This window comes from Mesoplodon mirus, assembly GCF_964341445.2.
Source record: "Mesoplodon mirus genome assembly, chromosome: 19".
In the NCBI taxonomy this organism is placed as follows: Eukaryota; Metazoa; Chordata; class Mammalia; order Artiodactyla; family Ziphiidae; genus Mesoplodon; species Mesoplodon mirus.
Window position 1 is genome coordinate 50,067,855 of NC_138995.1, and position 20,774 is coordinate 50,088,628.

General features: G+C 51.0%; 2 protein-coding genes across 2 annotated transcripts; one reads left to right on the plus strand and one right to left on the minus strand.

Moving 5' to 3' along the window:
• Positions 1 to 2,575: 2,575 nt before the first annotated feature.
• On the plus strand, positions 2,576 to 10,335 carry CAPNS1 (calpain small subunit 1). The gene is made up of 11 exons (XM_082608021.1): positions 2,576 to 2,683; positions 3,571 to 3,785; positions 4,714 to 4,747; positions 5,027 to 5,116; positions 5,285 to 5,342; positions 5,440 to 5,504; positions 6,997 to 7,065; positions 7,167 to 7,245; positions 7,383 to 7,499; positions 9,597 to 9,655; positions 9,839 to 10,335. Exons 2-11 carry the CDS (start codon positions 3,589 to 3,591, stop codon positions 9,863 to 9,865), a joined length of 795 nt encoding a protein of 264 aa, XP_082464147.1. The 5' UTR covers positions 2,576 to 2,683; positions 3,571 to 3,588; the 3' UTR covers positions 9,866 to 10,335.
• A 726-nt stretch (positions 10,336 to 11,061) lies between these two features.
• COX7A1 (cytochrome c oxidase subunit 7A1) lies at positions 11,062 to 12,947 on the minus strand. The gene is made up of 4 exons (XM_082608022.1): positions 12,581 to 12,947; positions 11,786 to 11,872; positions 11,577 to 11,661; positions 11,062 to 11,179 (listed from the first exon to the last, which is right to left on the minus strand). Exons 1-4 carry the CDS (start codon positions 12,815 to 12,817, stop codon positions 11,124 to 11,126), a joined length of 465 nt encoding a protein of 154 aa, XP_082464148.1. The 5' UTR covers positions 12,818 to 12,947; the 3' UTR covers positions 11,062 to 11,123.
• Positions 12,948 to 20,774: the final 7,827 nt, after the last annotated feature.

Consider the following 20,774-nt stretch of genomic DNA (forward strand, 5'->3'; position numbering starts at 1 on the left):
GAGCCACAACTACTGAGCCTGCAAACCACAACAACTAAGCCCACATGCCATGATTACTGAAGCCCACGCGCCTAGAGCCCATGCACCACAACGAAGAGCAGCCCGGCTCGCTGCAGCTAGAGAAAGCCCACGCACAGCAAAGAAGACCCAATGCAGGCAAAAATAAATTTAAAAAAAATAATAATTTATTATTCTCACAAGTCTATGGATTAGGGGCTTCCCTGGTGGTCCAGTGGTAAGGAATCCGCCTTGCAATGCAGGGGACGCAAGTTTGATCCCTGGTCGGGGAACTAAGATCCCACATGCCCCGAGGGCAACTAAGCCAGCGCGCCACAACTACTGAGCTCATGCGCCACAACTAGAGAGAAGCCTGCACGCCTCAACGAAGATCCCACGTGCCACAGCTAAGACCCAACACAGCCAAAAATAAATAAATAAATATTAATAAAAGAAAACATTGCATTAAAAAAAAAGTGTATGGATTAGCTGGATGGTTCTGCTGATATGGACCAGGCTTGGCTGATCTTGGTTGGGCTTACTTTTGCATCTGTCATTTGCTAGAGGGTCAACTCGGCGCTGGACAGTTACGATGGCATTGTCTGAGAGCACGCGGGGAGAGAGAGAAAAGAACATAAGGCCCCTTGAGGCCTGGGCTGGGAAGTATTACACTGTCCTTCCACCTTATTCTGTTGGTTAATGACAAGGCCAATCTGGCTTCAAAGAGTTAGGAAATGGACTCTACCCCTTGATGTGAGAAACTACAAAGTCAGATTGTACAGGGCAAGGATACATGGAGGGATGGAAAATAGAGCTTTTTTAAAAAAAAAATGAATTTATTTATTTATTTTTGGCTGTGTTGGGTCTTCGTTTCTGTGCGAGGGTTTTCTCTAGTTGTGGTGAGTGGGGGCCACTCTTCATCACGGTGTGCGGGCTTCTCACTGTCGCAGCCTTCTCTTGTTGCAGAGCACAGGCTCCAGACGCACAGGCTCAGTAGCTGTGGTGCACGGGCTTAGTTGCTCCGCAGCATGTGGGATTTTCCCAGACCAGGGCTCGAACCCGTGTCCCCTGCATCGGCAGGCGGACTCTCAACACTGCGCCACCAGGGAAGCCCCTGCACTATTGTTTCTTGACTGCTCCTCCCTTGTCTCTGCATCCCCTCCCTTCCCTGATTAGCAGCTGTTTGAACCTGCCCTTTGGAGCTCAAGGAAGGTCATGGAGGCTGAAGCCTATTTCCTACAAACAAGAAACAGGGGACACATAAAGGCTTCTGTGCCCAGGAGCCCTACAGGGTCCTGCTCGGTTTCAGTAGTGCTCAAGAGTACAGGCTTGGGAGTTCACCCTCAGAATCAGTTTACTTATTTGTAAAATGGAGATAATGTATAGCATCCATCCCATAGGACTGTTATGAGGACATATGACCCGATATACGTAAAGTACTTGGGAGAGTGCTTGGCAGTTATTTTTTTTATCAGTATTACCTAAGGAGAAGCAAGACACAGAGGATAATAGCTACTATTTACTAAGCATTTACTGCTTAATTTTGATAGGGGCCAAAAAGTGGGGGCATGGAAACCTTTGTTCGCATTTTACAGATTAGGAGATCGTTGCTCAGCTCACTGTTTTGGGATCCCAAATTATTAAGGGCAAAGTCAGGATTCAAACTCGAGCTGAGCCGGCTTCCCGGGGAGAGGCTAAGGGCTACACAGCGGGCTAGAGAGCCAGACTGCCTGCGGGAGCCAGATTTAGCTCCCTCTGAGGAGCCCTGAAAAAGTACTGGGCCTTCACAGGTTGGACGTTGGAAGCAGAGAGCAAGGGAAAGATACCCAAAGGTGGCTTCAGTTGCCATTTTCCCTCTCAGCTGCATTCCGCAACCTGCCCACCACCCGACATTGGGAACATCTAGCCTCAGAAACCAGGCTGTGGCCAGGGGACTCTTCCTGTGTCTGGGCCCCTCTTTAGAGACTGTAAGACTGAGACTACACTTTGGGCCCGTCCAGGAAAAATTATTCTGGTGACCCTGACTCAGGGGGTCAAGGGCTGTGGATGGAGAAGGCACAAGACAGTCCAATTCGTAGGCGGAACTGGAACGCCATCAGGGCTGTGCCGCAGGAACCCCGCCACAGATGCGGGCGCTTGTCCCCGGACTGTGGGCCAAACATAATTCGGGGCCTCCAGATGCTGCTTGTCGCGACAAGGCTAGGATAGGGGACAAGTGCCAAGAGTCCCAAGAGTTCCTTTCCGAGGAGACCGAAAACCACATCTGTGAGCGGGTGGAAGCTGATTTTGGGGCGAACATTCACACTACAACACTAGGGGGTGACCCTGGGCACGACGAGTCCTCAAGTCACCTCGGAGTTCTCGTCCCCGGGTGCCTGCACCTGGAACCAAGAAGTGTAGGGGAAAACCTCAGCTCCTTAAAGCCAGGGCGGTGTCGGAACACTAAGCACCGGAAACGCAGGACTGAGCCTGCGCGGCCGCACCCCATTACAGGAGGCGGGGCCCGCAGGCACACGCACAGTTTCAATGTCGGCTCTAGGACCGTGCGGATGCCGCTGGGCCGCCCCGCAAGTGCCTAATCCGGCCTCTTCCGCCTGAGTCACCCGCCCCTCCCTGCGGAGCCGGACGCAGCAGGAGGCCCCAGAGCAGCACAGACTAGAGGGCCGGCCGACGCGCGAGAGAGGTGGTGAGCGCCCAGTCCAGACTCCCCTTGCACTCCGTAAACCCGGCCCTGGAGGCCTCCAGACCCGAAGGGATGCTCAAATCTTGTCCTCAGGGGTCCACCACACCCACAATCTCAGATTCGAACCCCCAGATCTGTCCGGCCCTAGTTATCCCGCCCCGGGGACTTCCACCCTCCCTCTCAGGATCTAAAATAGGAGCCCATGGATTTGAGAGGTACCCCGTAAATTCAGCCCTGGGTGTGGCCTCCAGGACCACGATCCTGGATCCGTGCTCTCAATTCTAACGGGGACTCCGTTATCCCGGGCCCCGGGGCTCACACTCAATATCTTAGACCCGAACCCATAGACACAGCGATGAGACTGTAATCCCGCTGCAGGTTGTACCTAAACCCTCAAGCCCACATTCTGGACTTCCTAAACTCTGCTCCAGGAGTCTCCAGGCGGAGAATTTCTGATCCACGCTCCTGATCCACGCTCCCGACCCACGCCAAACCCCTAAATCAGTCTTAGGGCTCTGGATCTCAGATTCGAGAGCCAGCTTGGGGCCTCCATCTCGAGAACCCCACTTGACCTGGCCGGTGTCTGGTGCTTAATGATGCCTATGCGTAGACTCAGCCCAGAGTCCTTCAAGCCAGACGCGGACCCTTTAGACCGGGAGGAGGTTTCAAACCTGATCTTGCGTCCCTATGCCACCCAACCAAGAACTACCTTCCCCCAGAAGCCCAGGCCCCATCCCGAATGGACCCTCAAGCCGCAACCGGAGGATAGGTCTCCGCCTAGAGGCTTCATATCACTCCCCCAAGTCCAGCAGTCAGAAATGCGTATTTCTGTGGGGGAAGGGGCGGGCTCAGGGACGAGACAGCCACCTGACCCCTTTTTCCCTCCTCAGGAATCTTGAGTCACAGCCATGTTCCTGGTTAACTCGTTCTTGAAGGGTGGAGGAGGCGGCGGGGGAGGCGGGGGCCTGGGCGGGGGCCTAGGGAATGTGCTCGGAGGCCTGATCAGCGGGGCCGGAGGCGGCGGCGGCGGCGGAGGCGGAGGCGGCGGCGGTGGTGGTGGCGGAACTGCCATGCGCATCCTGGGCGGGGTCATTAGCGCCATTAGGTAAGGCGGGGCCTGAGGAGGGGCGGGGCCTGGAGGAAGAGGCTTGTCCAGCCAGAATAGAATGGGGTAACCTGGACATTGACCAGGAACCTTAATTAGGCTGGGCCGGGACTGGGCTAGGAGACCGGCCTTGAGGGGGCCGACCGTAATGAGTTCATGGGGGCGGGGCTTGACATGGGGGTAGTCAGTTGTGGGGACACAATCTGATGGGACCGGCGGGGCTTTGGGAGGTGGGGCTTAATGGGGCTGGCGCCGCCTACTTCCGCTAACCTGGAGATAAACGTTAAGGGGGCGGAGCCAGTGAGGCTGGGTATCACTTCATGGGGGCAAGGCTAGCTTTATGGGCGCGGCATGGCTCTCGTAGGTGGGTCAGTGAAGTGTGCCCGGAAGAGGTCTAACCCTAATGGGACAGGGGAAATGGACTTGAAGGGGCAGGGCCTGGCTGGGAACTGGCTGGTTAAAATAGAAAAATGTCCTGGTGTAGGTAGGGCAGGGCGTCGGCAGGGGCCTCGTTAGCCTTGGCTACTGAGTGCGATCCCTTAAAGGGGTGAGAACTAATGGAGCTGGGGTGGGACCTTGGGAAGACACAAGTGTTCAGAAGCCGTGGTGATGGAGCAAGTTCCTAGACAGGTGGAACCCAGGAGGGTGGGGCCCCGGGAAGCTGGGGCCGAGCTTCTATGAAATGAGCTCTCGTCTTTTGAGGAATCTGCCATTGCGTAGGTGTGCCCTGGCAAGAGGGGGTCCTACCGTGGGGGCACAACCAGGGCAGCGAGGATAGGGACAGGTGAGGACAAGGACTGATGAGGCGGGCGGAGGGAACAGGTAGGTAGGGCGGCGAGCTGGGGGTTAGAGGCTTGGGGTGTGGGGGTTGGTGCTGCCCGTTGGAGGCCCCGCCCCCTGGCACTAACTCCCCCTTGTTTCCCTTCAGTGAGGCGGCTGCGCAGTACAACCCAGAGCCCCCGGTAAGCCACCCTTCACAATCGGAGACCCCTCTTCTTCAAAGGGACAAGGACCCATCCTTGTCCCTTTGAAGAAGCCCCACACTTCTCCTTATGAAATTTATCTCATTAAGTCTCTCCCTTGTAACATCCTTAAACTTAGCTTTATCCACTCCCTATTCATTGACCACCTCTCATTCATTGGTCACTCAGCCACCCATCCCACTCTGACCTTCCCACCTAAGGCTGTCCTGGCCAGGACACCCCTCCCCCTACCAGCTCTGAGATCTCTTCCCTCTGCAGCCCCCTCGCACCCATTACTCCAACATCGAGGCCAATGAGAGTGAGGAGGTCCGGCAGTTCCGGAGGCTCTTTGCCCAGCTGGCTGGAGAGGTAAGTAACCTGGGGCCCCCAGAAGTGTCCTAACCCTTCCATGCCTTCCCTCTGGATGCCCTTTACATGTACATTCGACCATGGCAATCCCAAAGTTCCCATCCTCCTTCATGACATGCCCAGACCCCTTTCAGTCGCCCCTGACCCATTCCTAACTTCTCCCCCTAGGACATGGAGGTCAGTGCCACAGAACTCATGAACATTCTCAACAAAATCGTGACCCGACGTGAGTGACTGGGGTCAACACACGGGGCAGGTTTAGAGGCGTGGCGACTGGGGTAGCTGTGATCTCCAGCCTCTGACTTTCAACCTGCATCCCACAGATCCTGATCTGAAGACGGATGGTTTTGGCATTGACACATGTCGCAGCATGGTGGCTGTTATGGATGTATCCTTGAGGGCAGTCTGGCGGAGGCCTTGGTGAAGAGGGGATTTTCTTTTTTGCTTTTCTTTCTTTTTTTTTTTTTTTTTTTTTGGCTGTGCTGCATGGTTTGTGGGATCTTGGTTCCCCAACCAGGGATTGAACCCGGGCCCTCGGCAGTGAGAGCAAGGAGTCCTAACCACTGAATTGCCAGGGAATTCCCAAGAGGGGATTTTCTGAGAGCATGATTGGGGCAGTCAATGTGTAGCTTTCATATCCACAGATGTAGACATGTATATATCACAACACACACCCACTTTGGACATGCGGCAATACATAATAACATCAGCTGTCATAACATGTTGCATAGGGTTAAACAAATCCATCTCTGCCCTTAGCAAGGTTACTGAGCCTGTCTGTGCCTCAATTTGCCTCTCTGTAAAATCGGATGAATGACAATGGTGATACCAAATTGGAGTTACATGCAAAAGGTTTAGCACAGTACATAGCACATAAGTGGTCTGTACATGCTAACTGTTACTATGATCTCACCCAGGTAGATTTTTCAGCTCTGAATCTGTTTCTCTGTCACTGGGGTATAATACTGGTGGGACTGGTGTCTTGAGGATTTAGTGACAAAAGTGATGTTCCTGAGAAGCTTAGCACTATCTGACGTGTACTTGGTCATTTGATAAGTCTTGGCCATTGTTGCTATTTATTGAGAATTTATCAAGTGCTAACCCCTGAGCTAAGGGCTTTATACCAATATACAGCCCTCTCATTCACTTTTATTTATGTATTTATTTATTTATTTATTTTTATTTACTTATTTATTTTTTGGCTGCGTTGGGTCTTCGTTGCTGCGTGTGGGCTTTCTCTAGTTGCCGCAAGTGGGGGCTACTCTTCGTTGTGGTGCATGGGCTTCTCATTGAGGTGGCTTCTCTTGTTGCGGAGCACGGGCTCTAGGCGTGAGGGCTTCAGTAGTTGTGGCACGCGGGCTCAGTAGTTGTGGCTCGCGGGCTCTAGAGCGCAGGCTCAGTAGTTGTGGCGCACGGGCTTAGTTGCTCTATGGCATGTGGGATCTTCCCAGACCAGGGCTCGAACCCATGTCCCCTGCATTGTCAGGCGGATTCTTAACAACTGCGCCACCAGGGAAGCCTCTAATTCACTTTTTATCACAAACCCAGCAGGTATTTACTCTCATCACCTTATTTCCTTAGAGTTCTAAGATACCCTTGTTCTTTACATGTCCTAACATTTATAACATTGAATTATTGTTGAAGAATTTTATAAATGAGGAATTCCCCGTGGTTATGTTTAAAGAGAGTCCTTATCATTTAGAAATATAGACTCAAATAAGTATATGGCAAAATGAGCAATGAAGCCACACCCAAGGTGACAAGACTAGGGTGGGATGGGAGCTGGGGTTTTAGCCCAGGTTCCCCTGCTTGGCCATTATCATCATCATGTACACAGTGCACACATCTGGGTACATTTATTCTTAACACCCTCTCACCAGAGTGACACGACCGGCAAGCTGGGCTTCGAGGAATTCAAGTACTTGTGGAACAACATCAAAAAGTGGCAGGTGTGTGCAGCCTCTGAAACTCCTAGCACAAAGACCCCCAAGCCATGAAGATGCCATGCCCCATGATGCTTAGTTGAACCCTGACCTCCTTGTCCCCACAGGCCATATACAAAAGGTTTGACATGGACTGTTCAGGGACCATTGGCAGCAGTGAACTCCCGGGGGCCTTTGAGGCAGCAGGTGTGGCTGGTGGGAACGTGATGGGGCTGGGGGTGGGACTGGAGAGGCAGCCCCCACTCAGCTGGGCTGAGCCTGAATCCTGGGGCTGGGAGGGCTGGGCTGTGTGGCCCCCACACCTGAGAGACAGTCGTTCTCAGGATTCCGCTTGAATGAGCATCTCTACAACATGATCATCCGACGCTACTCAGATGAGGAAGGGAACATGGATTTTGACAACTTCATCAGCTGCCTGGTCAGACTGGATGCCATGTTCCGTGAGTGACACCCCAGCTCTCTTCCTGGGCGGGGATCTGTCCAACTTCCATCCGCCAAGCCTCCTCTGAGCCTGACCCTGAGGTGGGCAATGTTAGGGGCACAGCAGTGACTGAAATAGCCCTAGTTTCTGCCCGCATGTTGCTCACAGTCCAGAGGAGGAGAGGCAGATTACCAGACAGTGACAGCTCACAATGGTTACGGCTGGGATCGGGGAAGCCTAGGCAGAGTGACGAGGGCTGTGAGGGGGAAGCTCAGGGCAGATTGGGTTTAGATTTATGACTGGGGGAGCTCTCACAGCTCTTCAACCCTAACACGGCACCTGATGTAGCTTAAGGGGTCAAGGGGGGCTTCCTGGAGGAGGGAGGGCACATGTGAGTTGAGACCTAATGGATAAGGAGGAGTGACCCCAGCAAGAGGGTGGGGATGAGCATTGCAGCGGGAACAGCCTGTGCGAAGGCCTAGAAAGGAAAGAGTAGATGGTGCTTTGGATGATTTTGGTTGGACTCGGTTCAGAGTGCTAAAAAGGAAGGAGGTGGGATGGGGAGACATAAGGCTGGGAGGGGTCAGTAGGGGCTGGATCATGAGGGCTCTTGTGAACGTTAATGCACTGAATCCTTAGGACAGCCCTGCGAAGTGGGAATTATTGTCCCCATTTTCTGGAGGAGGAACCTAGGGTTCAAGGAGGCAAAATTTCTTGCTCACAGCCACTTAGCTAGGAAGTTGCAAAGCTAGAATTTGAACTCAGATTTGTCTGAGAGAGTTGCATAAAAGGAGGCAGGAGCAATGGGCCTGGTCAGGCTGTGCAGGCTGTGAATGCCAAGTTCAGGGGTACTCAGACTCTACTGGGGACAGTGGACAGGGTCCAGGCAGGGGAATGACAGGGTCTCAGGTTTAGCTTTAGGAAGATCTCCCGGCGTCCCAAGAGCGCAGGGAGGACAATGCATTAAGAGCATAGGGAGAGGAAAAGGGGCAGGTATGTCGGGGACATGAAGGGAAGGTGGGAGCGGACAGTAGGGCAGATGATGCCCAAAGTCATGTATGAGAGGGCCCAAGAAATGGCCTTGGATTTACCAGCAAGAGGGCCAACAGTGAGTGCAGCATCTGGGGTACCAGGCGAGTGGGCCCTTGAGGCTGGTAACTTAGTGATGAGTGACAGAGAAGCCACAAAGACAGCATGGGAGCCTGTTTGCCTACAGGTGTGGCTGTGAGTGAGGAACATGGAGTCGAGTTTCAGGGCAGGAGTGGGGACCACACCAGGCTGTAGGAGCAGGAAGTGCAGCGCCTCCTTCCGGTGGCCTGCTTAGGCTGGAACCATGTGGAGCCGGTCGGTGGGAGGCTGGGGCTCGGGCAGAGGGGTGATGGGGGGCATGCAGGTCACTATATGGAGCCCATTACTGAGGTGGGTAGCAGTCTGGGTTCCAATCCCAGTTTCCTGACTTTTTCGCTGTGTGACTTGGGGCACATCACTTCTCTGCCTTATTTTTTTTTCATTTAAAAAAAAATTTATTTATTTTGGCTGCGCTGGGTCTCAGTTGTGGCACGCAGGATCTTTGTTGTGGCATGCAGGATCTTTTTTTGTTTTTAGTTGTGGCATGCATGCGGGATCTAGCTCCCAAACCAGGGATTGAACCTGGGCCCCCTGCATTGAGAGTGTGGAGGCTTACCCACTGGACCACCAGGGAAATCCCTCTGTGCCTTATTTTTATTTATTTATTTTTTTAAGTTTTTTTGCAGTACGCGGGCCTCTCACTGTTGTGGCCTCTCCCGTTGCGGAGCACAGGCTCCGGACGCGCAGGCTCAGCGGCCATGGCTCACGGGCCCAGCCACTCGGCGGCATGTGGGATCTTCCCGGACCGGGGGCACGAACCCGTGTCCCCTGCATCGGCAGGTGGACTCCCAACCACTGCGCCACCAGGGAAGCCCTGTGCCTTATTTTTAAATGACACTTATCTCACAGAATCGGATTAAATGAGTTCATACATGGAAAGTGCTTTATACATTGCTTGGCACAGAGTACTAGCCATTATTATTGTCATCCCATATATTAATATATTTTTATCCTAAAAGCCAATCCCTCCAACCCTTCCTTTCTTCAGGTGCTTTCAAATCTCTTGACAAAGATGGCACTGGACAAATCCAGGTGAACATCCAGGAGGTAAGAACCCCATCCTGGGATGTGGGATCCTAGCAGGGGGCCCCTCCCCTCAGTCCCCGTACCAGCTCTGGGCTGGGGCTCCCTCCCTCCTATTTTCCCAGCGACCCCTGGGTGAGGGCAGAGAAGGGCTGCTGGTATTCTTAGGTTCCCTGATCCTCACTCTCAGTGCCTTCCTCTTCCCAGTGGCTACAGCTGACCATGTATTCCTGAACGGGAGTCCCAGACCTGCCCCCTCATCGCCTCGCTGTAGGAGTCACCTTGGACTCTTCAGTCTCCCCCAGGGTTGATCCTGTTTGCAGTCACATCTTCATGGCTCCTGCTGACCCACAGGCCTTTCTGTTCTCCCAGCCCTTGGCACCGGATTCTCAGTCAACAACCAGGGCCCAACATGCTTCAACACACCCTGCCCCGGCACACCCATCTCACATCTACTCCATAACCCCTCTCTTGCTTCTGTGCCAAGCCCAATGTTTGTGTTGCTTGCACACCCCAAGGGCCCTTCCCTCAGTTCTGGGAGGATGACTCCAGTCCCTACACACCCTGGCACACCCATTCAGTTACCACCCAGGCAGCTGAACTCCAGGCCATAACAGGCCACATGCCCCAGTGCCTTTGTATTCTGCTCCCAGCCTGCCAGGCCCAGGCGTAAATAAATGCACCCTAGTTGCTGCTCTCTCTGAGATCTGCCTCCTGTTCTGAGCGTTGAGGGGTGTCTCTGGCTCTGTTTGGGGCAGAGGGAGTCTGTCTCCGCCTGTCTTCTAGTCCTGGTCATTTTTCAAATTCTGGATCCCAGTTGAGCTGTAGCCTCATTCTTTTTGGGGTTTCTTTGGCCCTGCTGCATGTGGGATCTTAGTTCCCCGACCCAGGATTGAACCTGCGCCCCGTGCGTTGGAAGCGCGGAGTCTTAACCACTGGACCGCCAGGGAAGTCCCTGTAGCCTCATTCTTGCTGAGATCTCTCACAGAGCCTGTGGAGGCCAAGACTAGAGGCCTGGACCATCTCTGCTTCTGCTCCAAGAGCCATGCTGGTGGGAAGTCTGAGTGCTGCCCCAGGCTCTGTCCCCCAAGGCCATGTTTGCCCCTCTCAGCTTCTGTGCTTGAGTAAGTCTGTCCTCACTTGCCTCTGCCTCTGTGTGTCATACATTATGCTCAGCATCTTCCTTCCCACCCTCTGGCCTTTGCAGGGAGAGGGGCTGCTATCCAGGATACAAAGCCCGTCCCATTCCAGGTCCCCAGGCCCTGAGGGGCAGCCCAGGGGTGCTGGGAGGGCTGAGAGGCAGCGACATCCTAGGGATAGCCCTGGTCTAGCGTCGGAGACTCAGGGCTGGAGCAATGGTCTGCCCGCAGGGCAGAGATCACTTGCTGGTGGAAGGCTGGGAGGTACACACACACAGGACAGAGCCGGGCTGGCTTCCCCAAGAAGCCGGCACATTTATTGATGCTTGTTCAGGTCCTGCAGACTTCTTGTTTCACTTCTTTTGCGGGAAGGAGGCCCAGGCAAGGAAGTACAGGCTGTAGACAGTGCCTAGGGAGGGAGTGTGGGGGGATACAGAATGAGACCCTAATTCCCTCCCTGAGCCCCCTGCAGACTCCCCAGTCACCATCCTGGATCTCAGCCCTACTTCAGGCTCCAGCTCCTTTCCCAAACTGCACTTCAACTGGGGAAATGCTGGACCTTGATCCAGACCGGGCTTTGGGCTTTCTCCCCAGACCCATCAGTAGCCCAGCCGCCCTCCTGGGACAGAAGCCCAAGCCCTAGGGTGCTTCCTCCCTATTTGCCAGCCCAGAGCCCCATACCGTCCCACACCAGCTCAGAACCCAATCCCCTCCCAAAACCCCAGCGCTGGAACCAGCCCCTTCCCCTCTCCATCTCGAGTCCCGCCTCCTCCCGCAGTTCAGGCCGAGCCGGGCCCTGCACTCACCTCCCAGACTCAGAGCCATAGTCACTCGATACAGGATGTTGTCGGTTAGACCGCCCTTCAAGTGCACCGGGAGGTCATTGTCCGCCTGGGTGTTGGGGGTAAACGATTGGAAAGGCGCTGCCTACTCGGTAGACCTTAAGCGCCTGCCTCCCCCAACTCCTCTTCAGGACCAAGCAGGCGGCCCCGGGTCCTCTCCCCGCCCCGCCTACCTGAAAGAGTTTCTGTTTCTCAGCCACTCGGTTCTCGAAGCGGTTCCGGGCGGTTGAGCTAAAAGAGCGTACCAGTGCCTGGGAGACCTGTGGAGAGGGGATGGCTGGGTATTGGAGGCGCCTGGAGGGGTGTCCCGGAGGAGGTCCCGCTGGGGAGAGGGTGTCGGACTTTCCGAGGCTCTGACTCGGGGACGGTCCTGTCCCTTGGGAGCGTCTCAAAGGCAAGAGCCGAACTGGCAGCCAGAGTGGGGGAGGGTGTCCTGTCAAGAAAGGCCCAGAAGAAGGGGACTCGTGCCTAGACGGTCTGGCTTGGAGGTTATCAGGCTGTCTAGAGGGTACTATTGGAAGAGGATTGGACCCAGAAGGGAGACTCATGTTCTGCGGGCCCAAGTCCCGGAGAGGTTTTTTGCAGTTTCCTGGAGGAGCTCAGGTGCCGGGAATGTCAGGACTGGATCCCGAGTGCCTGGGGGATTTCCCGGCTGCCCGAGAGCTTCGGGGGCGGGGGAGGGGTGTTACGTGCCCGGTGCCTGAGTCCCGAGGTGTTACGCGAGCCCTGGATGAAGGGAAGAAGTTCAAACTCGGGGCTTTGGGCCATGTTAACGGGTCCCCGGCTGTCTCAGAAGCTCTTGGACTGGGAGCTGGGGGGAGGGGGCCCCAGGCTTATTAGGAGGGAGTCCCGAGCCCTGAAGGGGGCTCACGTTCCAAGTCCCCAGATCCCGGAATGTTTGGGGAGTCTCGTGTAGGGGCGAGGGCTTCCGGGTTGGGGGCCCCAGCCCGACCCGTGGGGGCCCTCACCCGCAGGGCCCTCATCCTGTGTCCTGCTCTTCGGCCGGAGTCACCTCCCCTCTCCGCCCAAGGACAGACGGTGCCCTTCCCTCCGGGGGAGTCCCAGGCCACGCCCTCGGTAAGCCCCAGGACAGCGAGGTCCCGGCGGCCGCTTTCCGATTCGTCCAATAGGTGGGCGGAGAAGACGCTGCAACCCCATCCCCGCATCCCAGCGTCAAATGGTTGGAGCACCCATCTGTTACTCATCTCGGAATTCTGTTGGTCCGCGTGGAGAGGAAAGCGGTTCCAGAGAATTCATTTTTGGGTTGTTTCTGCGGTGATATCGGCCTGGGGCAAGTGCAAGTCCTCCGTCGGGTCCCTCGGATCTCTCCCTATCCCACTGACGTTGGAGAGCGAGTAAAGGAAGGTAAGATACCAGCTTTCATTATGTCAAGTGCGGTCCTTTTTCCTCCCATGTTGAAACAGATTACTGTGGCTTTGGCTAAACGTCAATGTTCATTTTGGGTTTAGGGACCATGTAGTATGGAAAATGCACTCAACTCACACCTCATCCAGGTGAGTGATGGGAACCAAGGAAGTAGTAGATTACGCCCGTATCTCATACTCACGGGGGCATATGCTGCTTCCTCACTGAGTGGAATGAAAGGCAGGATAATTTTCCTTGTTTAAATAGTTATTTTTCATTATCTCTCTTGGTTTATTGTGAATCCATGTAGCTGACTCTGCATAAGTTAAACATGCACACAAAATGACTCCGCCGCATAGCCACCATCTTTGCTTCTTCATTCGTATCTTACCCCCACCTCCGCACTCAGTTCTTCACCTTGGAAAACGTTGTAGTTGCTCTATTTATCTATCTGTTGACTTTAGACTCCACTGCATCCCCAGCACCTGGTGCATGGGTGGATTTTTCTTTTTTTGGCTGCGTTGGGTCTTTGTTGCTGCGCGGGGGCTTTCTCTAGTTGCGGAGAGGGGGGCTACGCTTCGTTCCGGTGCGTGGGCTTCTCATTGCGGTGGCTTCTCTTGTTGCGGAGCACGGATTCTAGGCACATGGGCTCAGTAGTTGTGGCTCATGGGCTCAGTAGTTGTGGTGCACTGGCTTAGTTGCTCTGCGGCACGTGGGATCTTTCTGGACCAGGGCTCGAACCCGTGTCCCCTGCGTTGGCAGGCAGGTTCTTAACCACTGCGCCACCAGGGAAGTCCCGCATGGGTAGATTTGATAAATATTCGTTGAAGGAAAAACAATATAACCCAAATGTTCTCTAACTTGGTCGCTCCCACCCACTTAACAAAGAAGGACCTCAGTGCTTCTCCTAGATTCTAGTCATCTAGATATTTCTGGGCATCCCCAGGAAGTGGCCGCACATGTGCTCGCTTACCCAGCTGTCCCCTGTTATCTGCAGTCATGTAGGATCAGTATTCAGGGAAGAAAATAGAAACTGCTCTGAGAATTGGATACCAGAAAGTTTGGAAAGGCTGAAGGAGTGCCTTCTAAGCAGGGCTGCTACCTAATTTATGGGGCCTTGTGCAAAATGAAAACGTGGGATCTCTCATTCAAACGGCAGGAAAAAAAATTGCTGTTAAAAATACTAAAATATAAAGCTTTTTTTCTTTCTTCCATGATTGCTCTTAACCTGTCATGGTATTTTTAGTTTGCTATTCAATGTCATGCTCCCTAGAGTAAGGGATACCCTGGGGTGAGTACAAACTCTCACAGTCACCTGGGGGACCTGCCTTGCAACTTTGTGTGTGCGTACACACACGGCTGCTGGCTGCTGGGTTCTCCTCCTCTCCCCACCAGCCAGTGGACCAACTCGTGCCCTGGCCAGAGGTGGAGAAGTCAAACAAGGCATCTCTCCTTCCCACGGGCTTGCTCCCTACAGGGTGATGCAATTTCCCTTTCAAGAAGAGCCAGGAACCTGGATCAAAGGTGGGCAGGACCCTCGCCCCTGCCGGGTCACCTGCTAAATGTGCCGTGGAGTGCCAACTGAGGAGGGGGTAGCTGCCACTCTGCCCTGCCCTCAGAGGCCATGGGATGTGTGTGGTGGACCTTGACCCTCCCTACGCCCAGGCCCCCAGGAGGCAGAAGAATAGGCAGCTAAGAGCCTGTCTCAGGGAGGTGGAGAGTGGTGGGAGGAGAGAATGCACACGGTTCAGGCTCCAAGTCCCTGGTGCCTGCTCCATCGTCCCAGCAGACTCCACTTATAAAACACAAATTCAAAGGTAATGTGAAGAATTACAAGACGGCAGCCATAGAGCATTAAACCTCACGCTTCTGAGGGGAATTCCCTGGAGGTCCAGTGGTTAGGACTCTGCGCTTTCCCTGCTGAGGACTCGGGTTTGATCCCTGCTTGGGGAAGTAAGATACTGCAAGCCTCTCGGCCAAAGAACAAACAAACAAAAACCTACCACACTTATGAGTGTGGGGCTCTGTGCAACTGCACTGGACATATGCCTTGCTTTTAGGTTAGTCCTGTAGGAATGAGTCTCAGGACCTAGGAAAACTGACCTAGAAAAGCTGTTCTCTGATGCTGCCCCTGCAGGGATAGAGTCCAGAACACACCCTGTAGCACTGACCTTGGTCAGGAAGCCCTAAGCAAGAAGCTGCGGCTGCCATCATGCAGGTCTCCTTTAGGAATGGGTTCATCCACTTGCAGGACAAAAGGACTCAACTTCAGGATAAAGAACCAGCTGGGGGATGTAAGCTCTGCTACCCTGTGTTAGCATGAACACTTATTGCTATAACGAAAAGGCACCAAAATTCTGTGGTTTAAAGAACACAGAACTTATATACCAACCAATCTCAACATGTGGACTTTATTTGGATCTTGATATGAACAAACAGTAAAAAAAAAACAAACAGAAAAAACATTTTTGAGACAATTGGAAATTGGGACAATGATTGACTTTTCCTTCAACATTTTATGAAAACTTTCAAAGATACAGAAAGGGTGAAGAAACCTTCTACTAAACATTTGTATCCCCACCACCTAGATTCTATAATAAATATTTTGCTACATTTGCTTTATCACATAACTAGCCATCTAAGCCTCTATCAATCCATCAAGCCACATCGTTTTGTTTTTTTTTTCTTTTTTTTTTTGGTTGTGCTGCCCGGCACGTAGGATCTTAGTTCCCCGACCAGGGATCCAACCCACGCCCCCTGCAGTGGAAGCAGGGAGTCTTAAACACTGGACTGCCAGGGAAGTCCCCTATATCATTTTTTGATCCATGTCAAAGTAGATTGCAGGTATCTGTACTCTTACTTCAAATACTTCGGCATGTGTGCTTAACTAGACTGCTTGGATATTTTATTATGGTAAATAATTTAAAATTTTATAGCTGTTGTGGTTGTGTTTTTAAAAAATGAGTCTCTACACTTTAGAAATACATACTCAAATATTTTGTGGTGGAATGGTATGAGTTCTAGTATATAAATGCCAAGTGACAAATGTAGCAGCTTAAAACAACAATAAACATTATTTCACAGTTTCTGTTGGTCAGGAGTCTGAGGATGTTTTAGCTCAGCTACAGTCTCACAGCTCAGGATAGAGGTGGGCAGGAACCCACCAGGATTTACCTGTAATGAGTGGGGAGAGAGACTGATTCCAGTCAAGCAGCCTTCCAGAGTCCAGAGCCAAGCTTTGGTGTCTCTCTGCTGCCATCTTGTGGCAGGTTTGGAAAAACAGCTCCTCCCGCCGCTACCTTCCCACACACCAATCCCTTTTGATGATGTTTTAGGACTTGCTTTTTAAAAACTTCTTAATTTTATCCATCCAGTTGCTGAATAGATCATGAGTTCAAGATGGTTTAAAATTCGTTAAGTGTGAATAGGAAGAAAAGTCTTCTTGCCTCTGAGGACTCTGCGTTCCTCTCCAGGGGAACCATTCTGTGTTGTTTCTTGTGTATCCTTACAGGGAAATTTTATGCATATAAAATAAATAAATAAACCTTCCAAATACAACAACAAAACCACAAAAATATACTCAGCCTCCCCCAGTCATAAAAGGATAATTTGTTCCTGAAATCAGCAAATTCATTCAGTAATACTTATTGATCCTGATTTGAACAAGCAATGTGTATATGTTTTCAACAGACAAAAAACATAAAAATAATATGACCCAATGGGGAAATGTGAACACTGCCTGAAAATTTTATTATGAAGGAATTAATGTTAATTCTTTAGGGGCGATATGGAGCTTAAAACCATATACAAGCCCCTGTGTCCCTGATTTTTTAAGTAAAAGGCTTTTGCATTAGTCTCCCAGTCCTCCCTAGAGTCCCAAAAGGCTAACTCAAGAGTTAAAAATGATTAGGAGGGCTTCCCTGGTGGCACAGTGGTTGAGAGTCCGCCTGCCGATGCAGGGGACGCGGGTTCGTGTCCCGGTCCGGGAAGATCCCACATGCCACAGAGCGGCTGAGCCTGTGAGCCATGGCCGCTGAGCCTGCGCGCCCGGAGACTGTGCTCCGCAACGGGAGAGGCCACAACAGTGAGAGGCCTGCATACTGCAAAAAAAAAAAAAAAAAAAGAATCCACCTGCCAATGCAGGGGACAGGGGTTCGAGCCCTGGTGCAGGAAGATTCCACGTGCCACAGAGCAACTAAGACCGCACGCCACAACTACTTAGCCTGCGCTCTGGAGCCTGCGAGCCACAACTACTGAACCCACGTGCCACAACTACTGAAGCCTGCAAGCCTAGAGCCCGTGCTCCGCAACAAGGGAATCCACTGCAATGAGAAGCCCAGGCATCGCAATGAAGAGTAGCCCCCGCTCGCCGCAACTAGAGAAAGCTTACGCACAGCAACGAAGACCCAATGCAGCCAAAAATAGAAATAAATAAAATAAATAAATTTATTTTAAATAATGGTACTACTGGATATCCATATGCAAAAGAATTAAGTTGGACTCCCTCACACCATATACCAACCTTTTTTTTTTTTTTTTTTGCTGCATTGGCTCTTCGTTGCTGCGTGCAGGCTTTCTCTAGTTGCGGTGAGCGGGGGCTACTCTTTGTTGTGGTGCGTGGGCTTCTCATTGTAGAGCACGGGCTCCAGGCGCACGGGCTTCAGTAGCTATGGCGTGCGGGCTCAGTAGTTGTGGCTTGCAGGCTCAGTAGTTGTGGCACACAGGCTCAGTAGTTGTGGCACACGGGCTTAGTTGCTCCACGGCATGTGGGATCTTCCCAGACCACGGCTCGAACCTGTGTACCCTGCATTGGCAGGTGGATTCTTAATCACTGTGCCACCAGGGAAGCCCTGTGCAGTAGTCTTTTAAATCAGGTATGGAAAAAGAGGAGTTACAAACAAAAAAATACATTTTATATTTATCTTTGTAGTTATCTTTACCAGTATTCTTTACTTCTTCCTGTGGATTTTAGTTACTGTCAAGTGTTTTTTCATTTCAGCTTGAAGCATTTCTTTTGCGTTTTTTGTAGGAAGGTCTGCTAGCAATGATCTCTTGGTTTTTATTTATATAGGAATATCTTAATTTCTCCTTTAGTTTTTAAAAAAGAATATTTATTAATTTATATTTTTTACTTTTTTTGGCTGTGTTGGATCTTTGTTGCTGTGTGCAGGCTTTCTCTGGTTGTGGCGAGCAGGGGCGACTTCATTGCAGTGGCTTTGCTTGCTGCAGAGCATGGGCTCTAGGTGTGCATGCTTCAGTAGTTGCAGCACGTGGGCTCAATAGTTGCAGCACATGGGCTCTAGGGCACATAGGCTTTAGTAGTTAATGCACGTGGGCTCAGTAGTTGTGGCTCGCAGGCTCTAGAACACAGGCACAGTAGTTGTGGCACACAGGCATGTGGGATCTTCCCGGACCAGGGCTTGAACCTGTGTCCCTGGCACTGGCAGGTGGATTCTTAACCACTGCACCACCAGGGAAGTCCTCTCCTTTATTTTTGAAGGATAGTTTTGTCAGATATAGATTCTTTTTTTTTTCTTTCAGCACTGTGAATATGTCATCCCACTGCCTTCTGATCCTCATGATTTCTGTTGAAAAATAAGCTATTTATCTTACTAAGGCCTCCCTACACATGCTTCTCTTTTTTGCATTCAAGATTCTCACTTTGGGGGCTTCCCTGGTGGCGCAGTGGTTGAGAATCTGCCTGCCGGTGCAGGGGACACGGGTTCGAGCCCTGGTCTGGGAGGATCCCGCATGCCGCGGAGCAACTGGGCCTGTGAGCCACAATTGCTGAGCCTGCGCGTCTGGAGCCTGTGCTCCGCAGCAGGAGAGGCCGCGATAGTGAGGGGCCCGCGCACCGCGATGGAGAGTGGCCCCCGCTTACCGCAATGGGAGAGGGCCCTCGCGCAGAAGCGAAGACCCAACACAGCCATAAATAAATAAAGCAAACTGTCAACAAGTAAAAGTAAACACTATAAAAAAAAAAAAAAAAAAGATTCTCACTTTGTCTTAAGCTATATATACCAAAGGAACTACCTGTCTTGCAATTTTTTAATAGCTAATGTTCAAAATGCCTGCTAGGATTTTGTAAATTAGGTCTATATTTCTGATAGTGTGTGCATTTCTGATGCTTTTCCAAGATAATGTTTTGTAAAGCCAGGATTTCTACTTTTACTTATATATTTTGAAAAGAGAGTGAAAATTTGGTTTCCTTCAGCTTTTTCCTTATTTCCTTATTCTGTATTTTGAAAACATGGAATGAATGAATTTTCCTTGTTTCCTTGTTCTGTATTTTGAAAAATGCTAATTTACACTAGCATTTGTGAGCATTCTTGAGATGTATTTTTCAAGTTTGCTTCCCAAGGCTATTCCAGAAACAATGTATCATTTTGTTATCTTTTAATAATTATATAGTAATATTGTATAAATATTATTAAATAATATTAGTGTACTGTTATATTTATAATAATACAATATATAATAATACATTTTTATAATATAATTATATAACTACTTAGTAAGAAATAACTTCCTGAAAATTTGTCCAACCAAATACACTTCAAACTTTGGCCATTGTGTCAGTTTTCTATTGCTGCTGTAACAAATAACCATAAACATAGTGGCTTAAAACAATGCAAATTTATTCTCTTACAGTTCTGAAGATAAAATTCCAAAATCAGTTTCACTGGGCAAATGTCAAGATATTGGCAGGGCTAGCTCCTTCTGGAAGCTCTAGGTAAGAATCTATTTCCTTGTTTTTTCTAGCATTTAGAGGCCTCCTGCATTCCTTTTTTTTTTTTTTTTAGAACTGGCCATATCAAATATTGGAGAGAATGTGAAGCAATGAAAACTCTCATACACTGCTGGTGGGGACACAAGAGGGTGTAACTGCTTTGGAAATCAGTTTGGTAATTTTTGTTTGTTTGTTTAAATTTTTTGGCCACACCTTGCATGGCATGCAGGATCTTAGTTCCCTGACCGGGGACCAAACCTGTGTGCCCTGCAATGGAAGCAGGGAGTCTTAACCACTGGACCACCAGGGAAGTCCCCTCCTGCATTCCTTGGCTTGTGACTCCTTCCTTGAATCCCTCCAACCTCTTGCTTTCTTCGTCACATCTCCTAATACTCACTCTGATCTCCTGCCTTTTTCTTTTAAGAACGCTTGTGATATACAGTGGGTTCACCTGGATAATCCAGGATAATCTCCCCATTACTTTAATCATATCTGCAAAGTCCCTTTTGCCGTATAAGATTCTAGGGATTAAGATGTGGTCATCTTTGGGAAGCCATTATTCAGCTTCACAGCCAGTTACTTTGGTATGGTGCTGTCTGTAACCCTGTAGTTGAGAGTGATTGAAAAGAGAGGCCTGGCACAGGGACCGCCCTTGGCAAGTGCTTAAATAGTGTTAAAGGCCTTGAGGACTGTTTTGGCTTTAAATAAGTTCAGTTTTGTTTCTTTCCCATTGTCTGTTAATTTTGTAGCTTTTTCTTACTGTCTTTCTGAGGTATCTTATTGAGCTCGCTAAGAAGCCCAAAGTGAATTCAGATCCTGGTTCTGTTGCTTGCTTAGCTTTAACCACCCAAGTCTGTTTCTTCATTTGTAAAATGGGGCTGTTACTACATTCTCCAGGCAATGTGGGTGAGAGAGGAGGAGGGGGCTGATTCCCAGTTGGTATAAGCGGAGAGCTGCAGGACTGTGTGGGTGTCAGGATGGATGGATGCATTGCAGAGGGTGAGGACTGATGCCCCAGAATGAGGGGAGGGCACAGTCAGGTGAGTCTGGGAGCCTCTTCTCTGCCT

Coding starts and splice junctions, on each gene's coding strand:
- CAPNS1 (XM_082608021.1), top strand. CDS start 3,589: ATGTTCCTGGTTAACTCGTTCTTGAAGGGTGGAGGAGGCGGCGGGGGA. Junction 5,117..5,284: donor TTGCCCAGCTGGCTGGAGAG/GTAAGTAACCTG, acceptor TTCTCCCCCTAG/GACATGGAGGTCAGTGCCAC. Junction 5,343..5,439: donor CAACAAAATCGTGACCCGAC/GTGAGTGACTGG, acceptor TGCATCCCACAG/ATCCTGATCTGAAGACGGAT.
- COX7A1 (XM_082608022.1), bottom strand. CDS start 12,817: ATGAGTAACAGATGGGTGCTCCAACCATTTGACGCTGGGATGCGGGGA. Junction 11,662..11,785: donor AGAAACAGAAACTCTTTCAG/GTAGGCGGGGCG, acceptor CCCAACACCCAG/GCGGACAATGACCTCCCGGT. Junction 11,180..11,576: donor TATGGCTCTGAGTCTGGGAG/GTGAGTGCAGGG, acceptor CTCCCTCCCTAG/GCACTGTCTACAGCCTGTAC.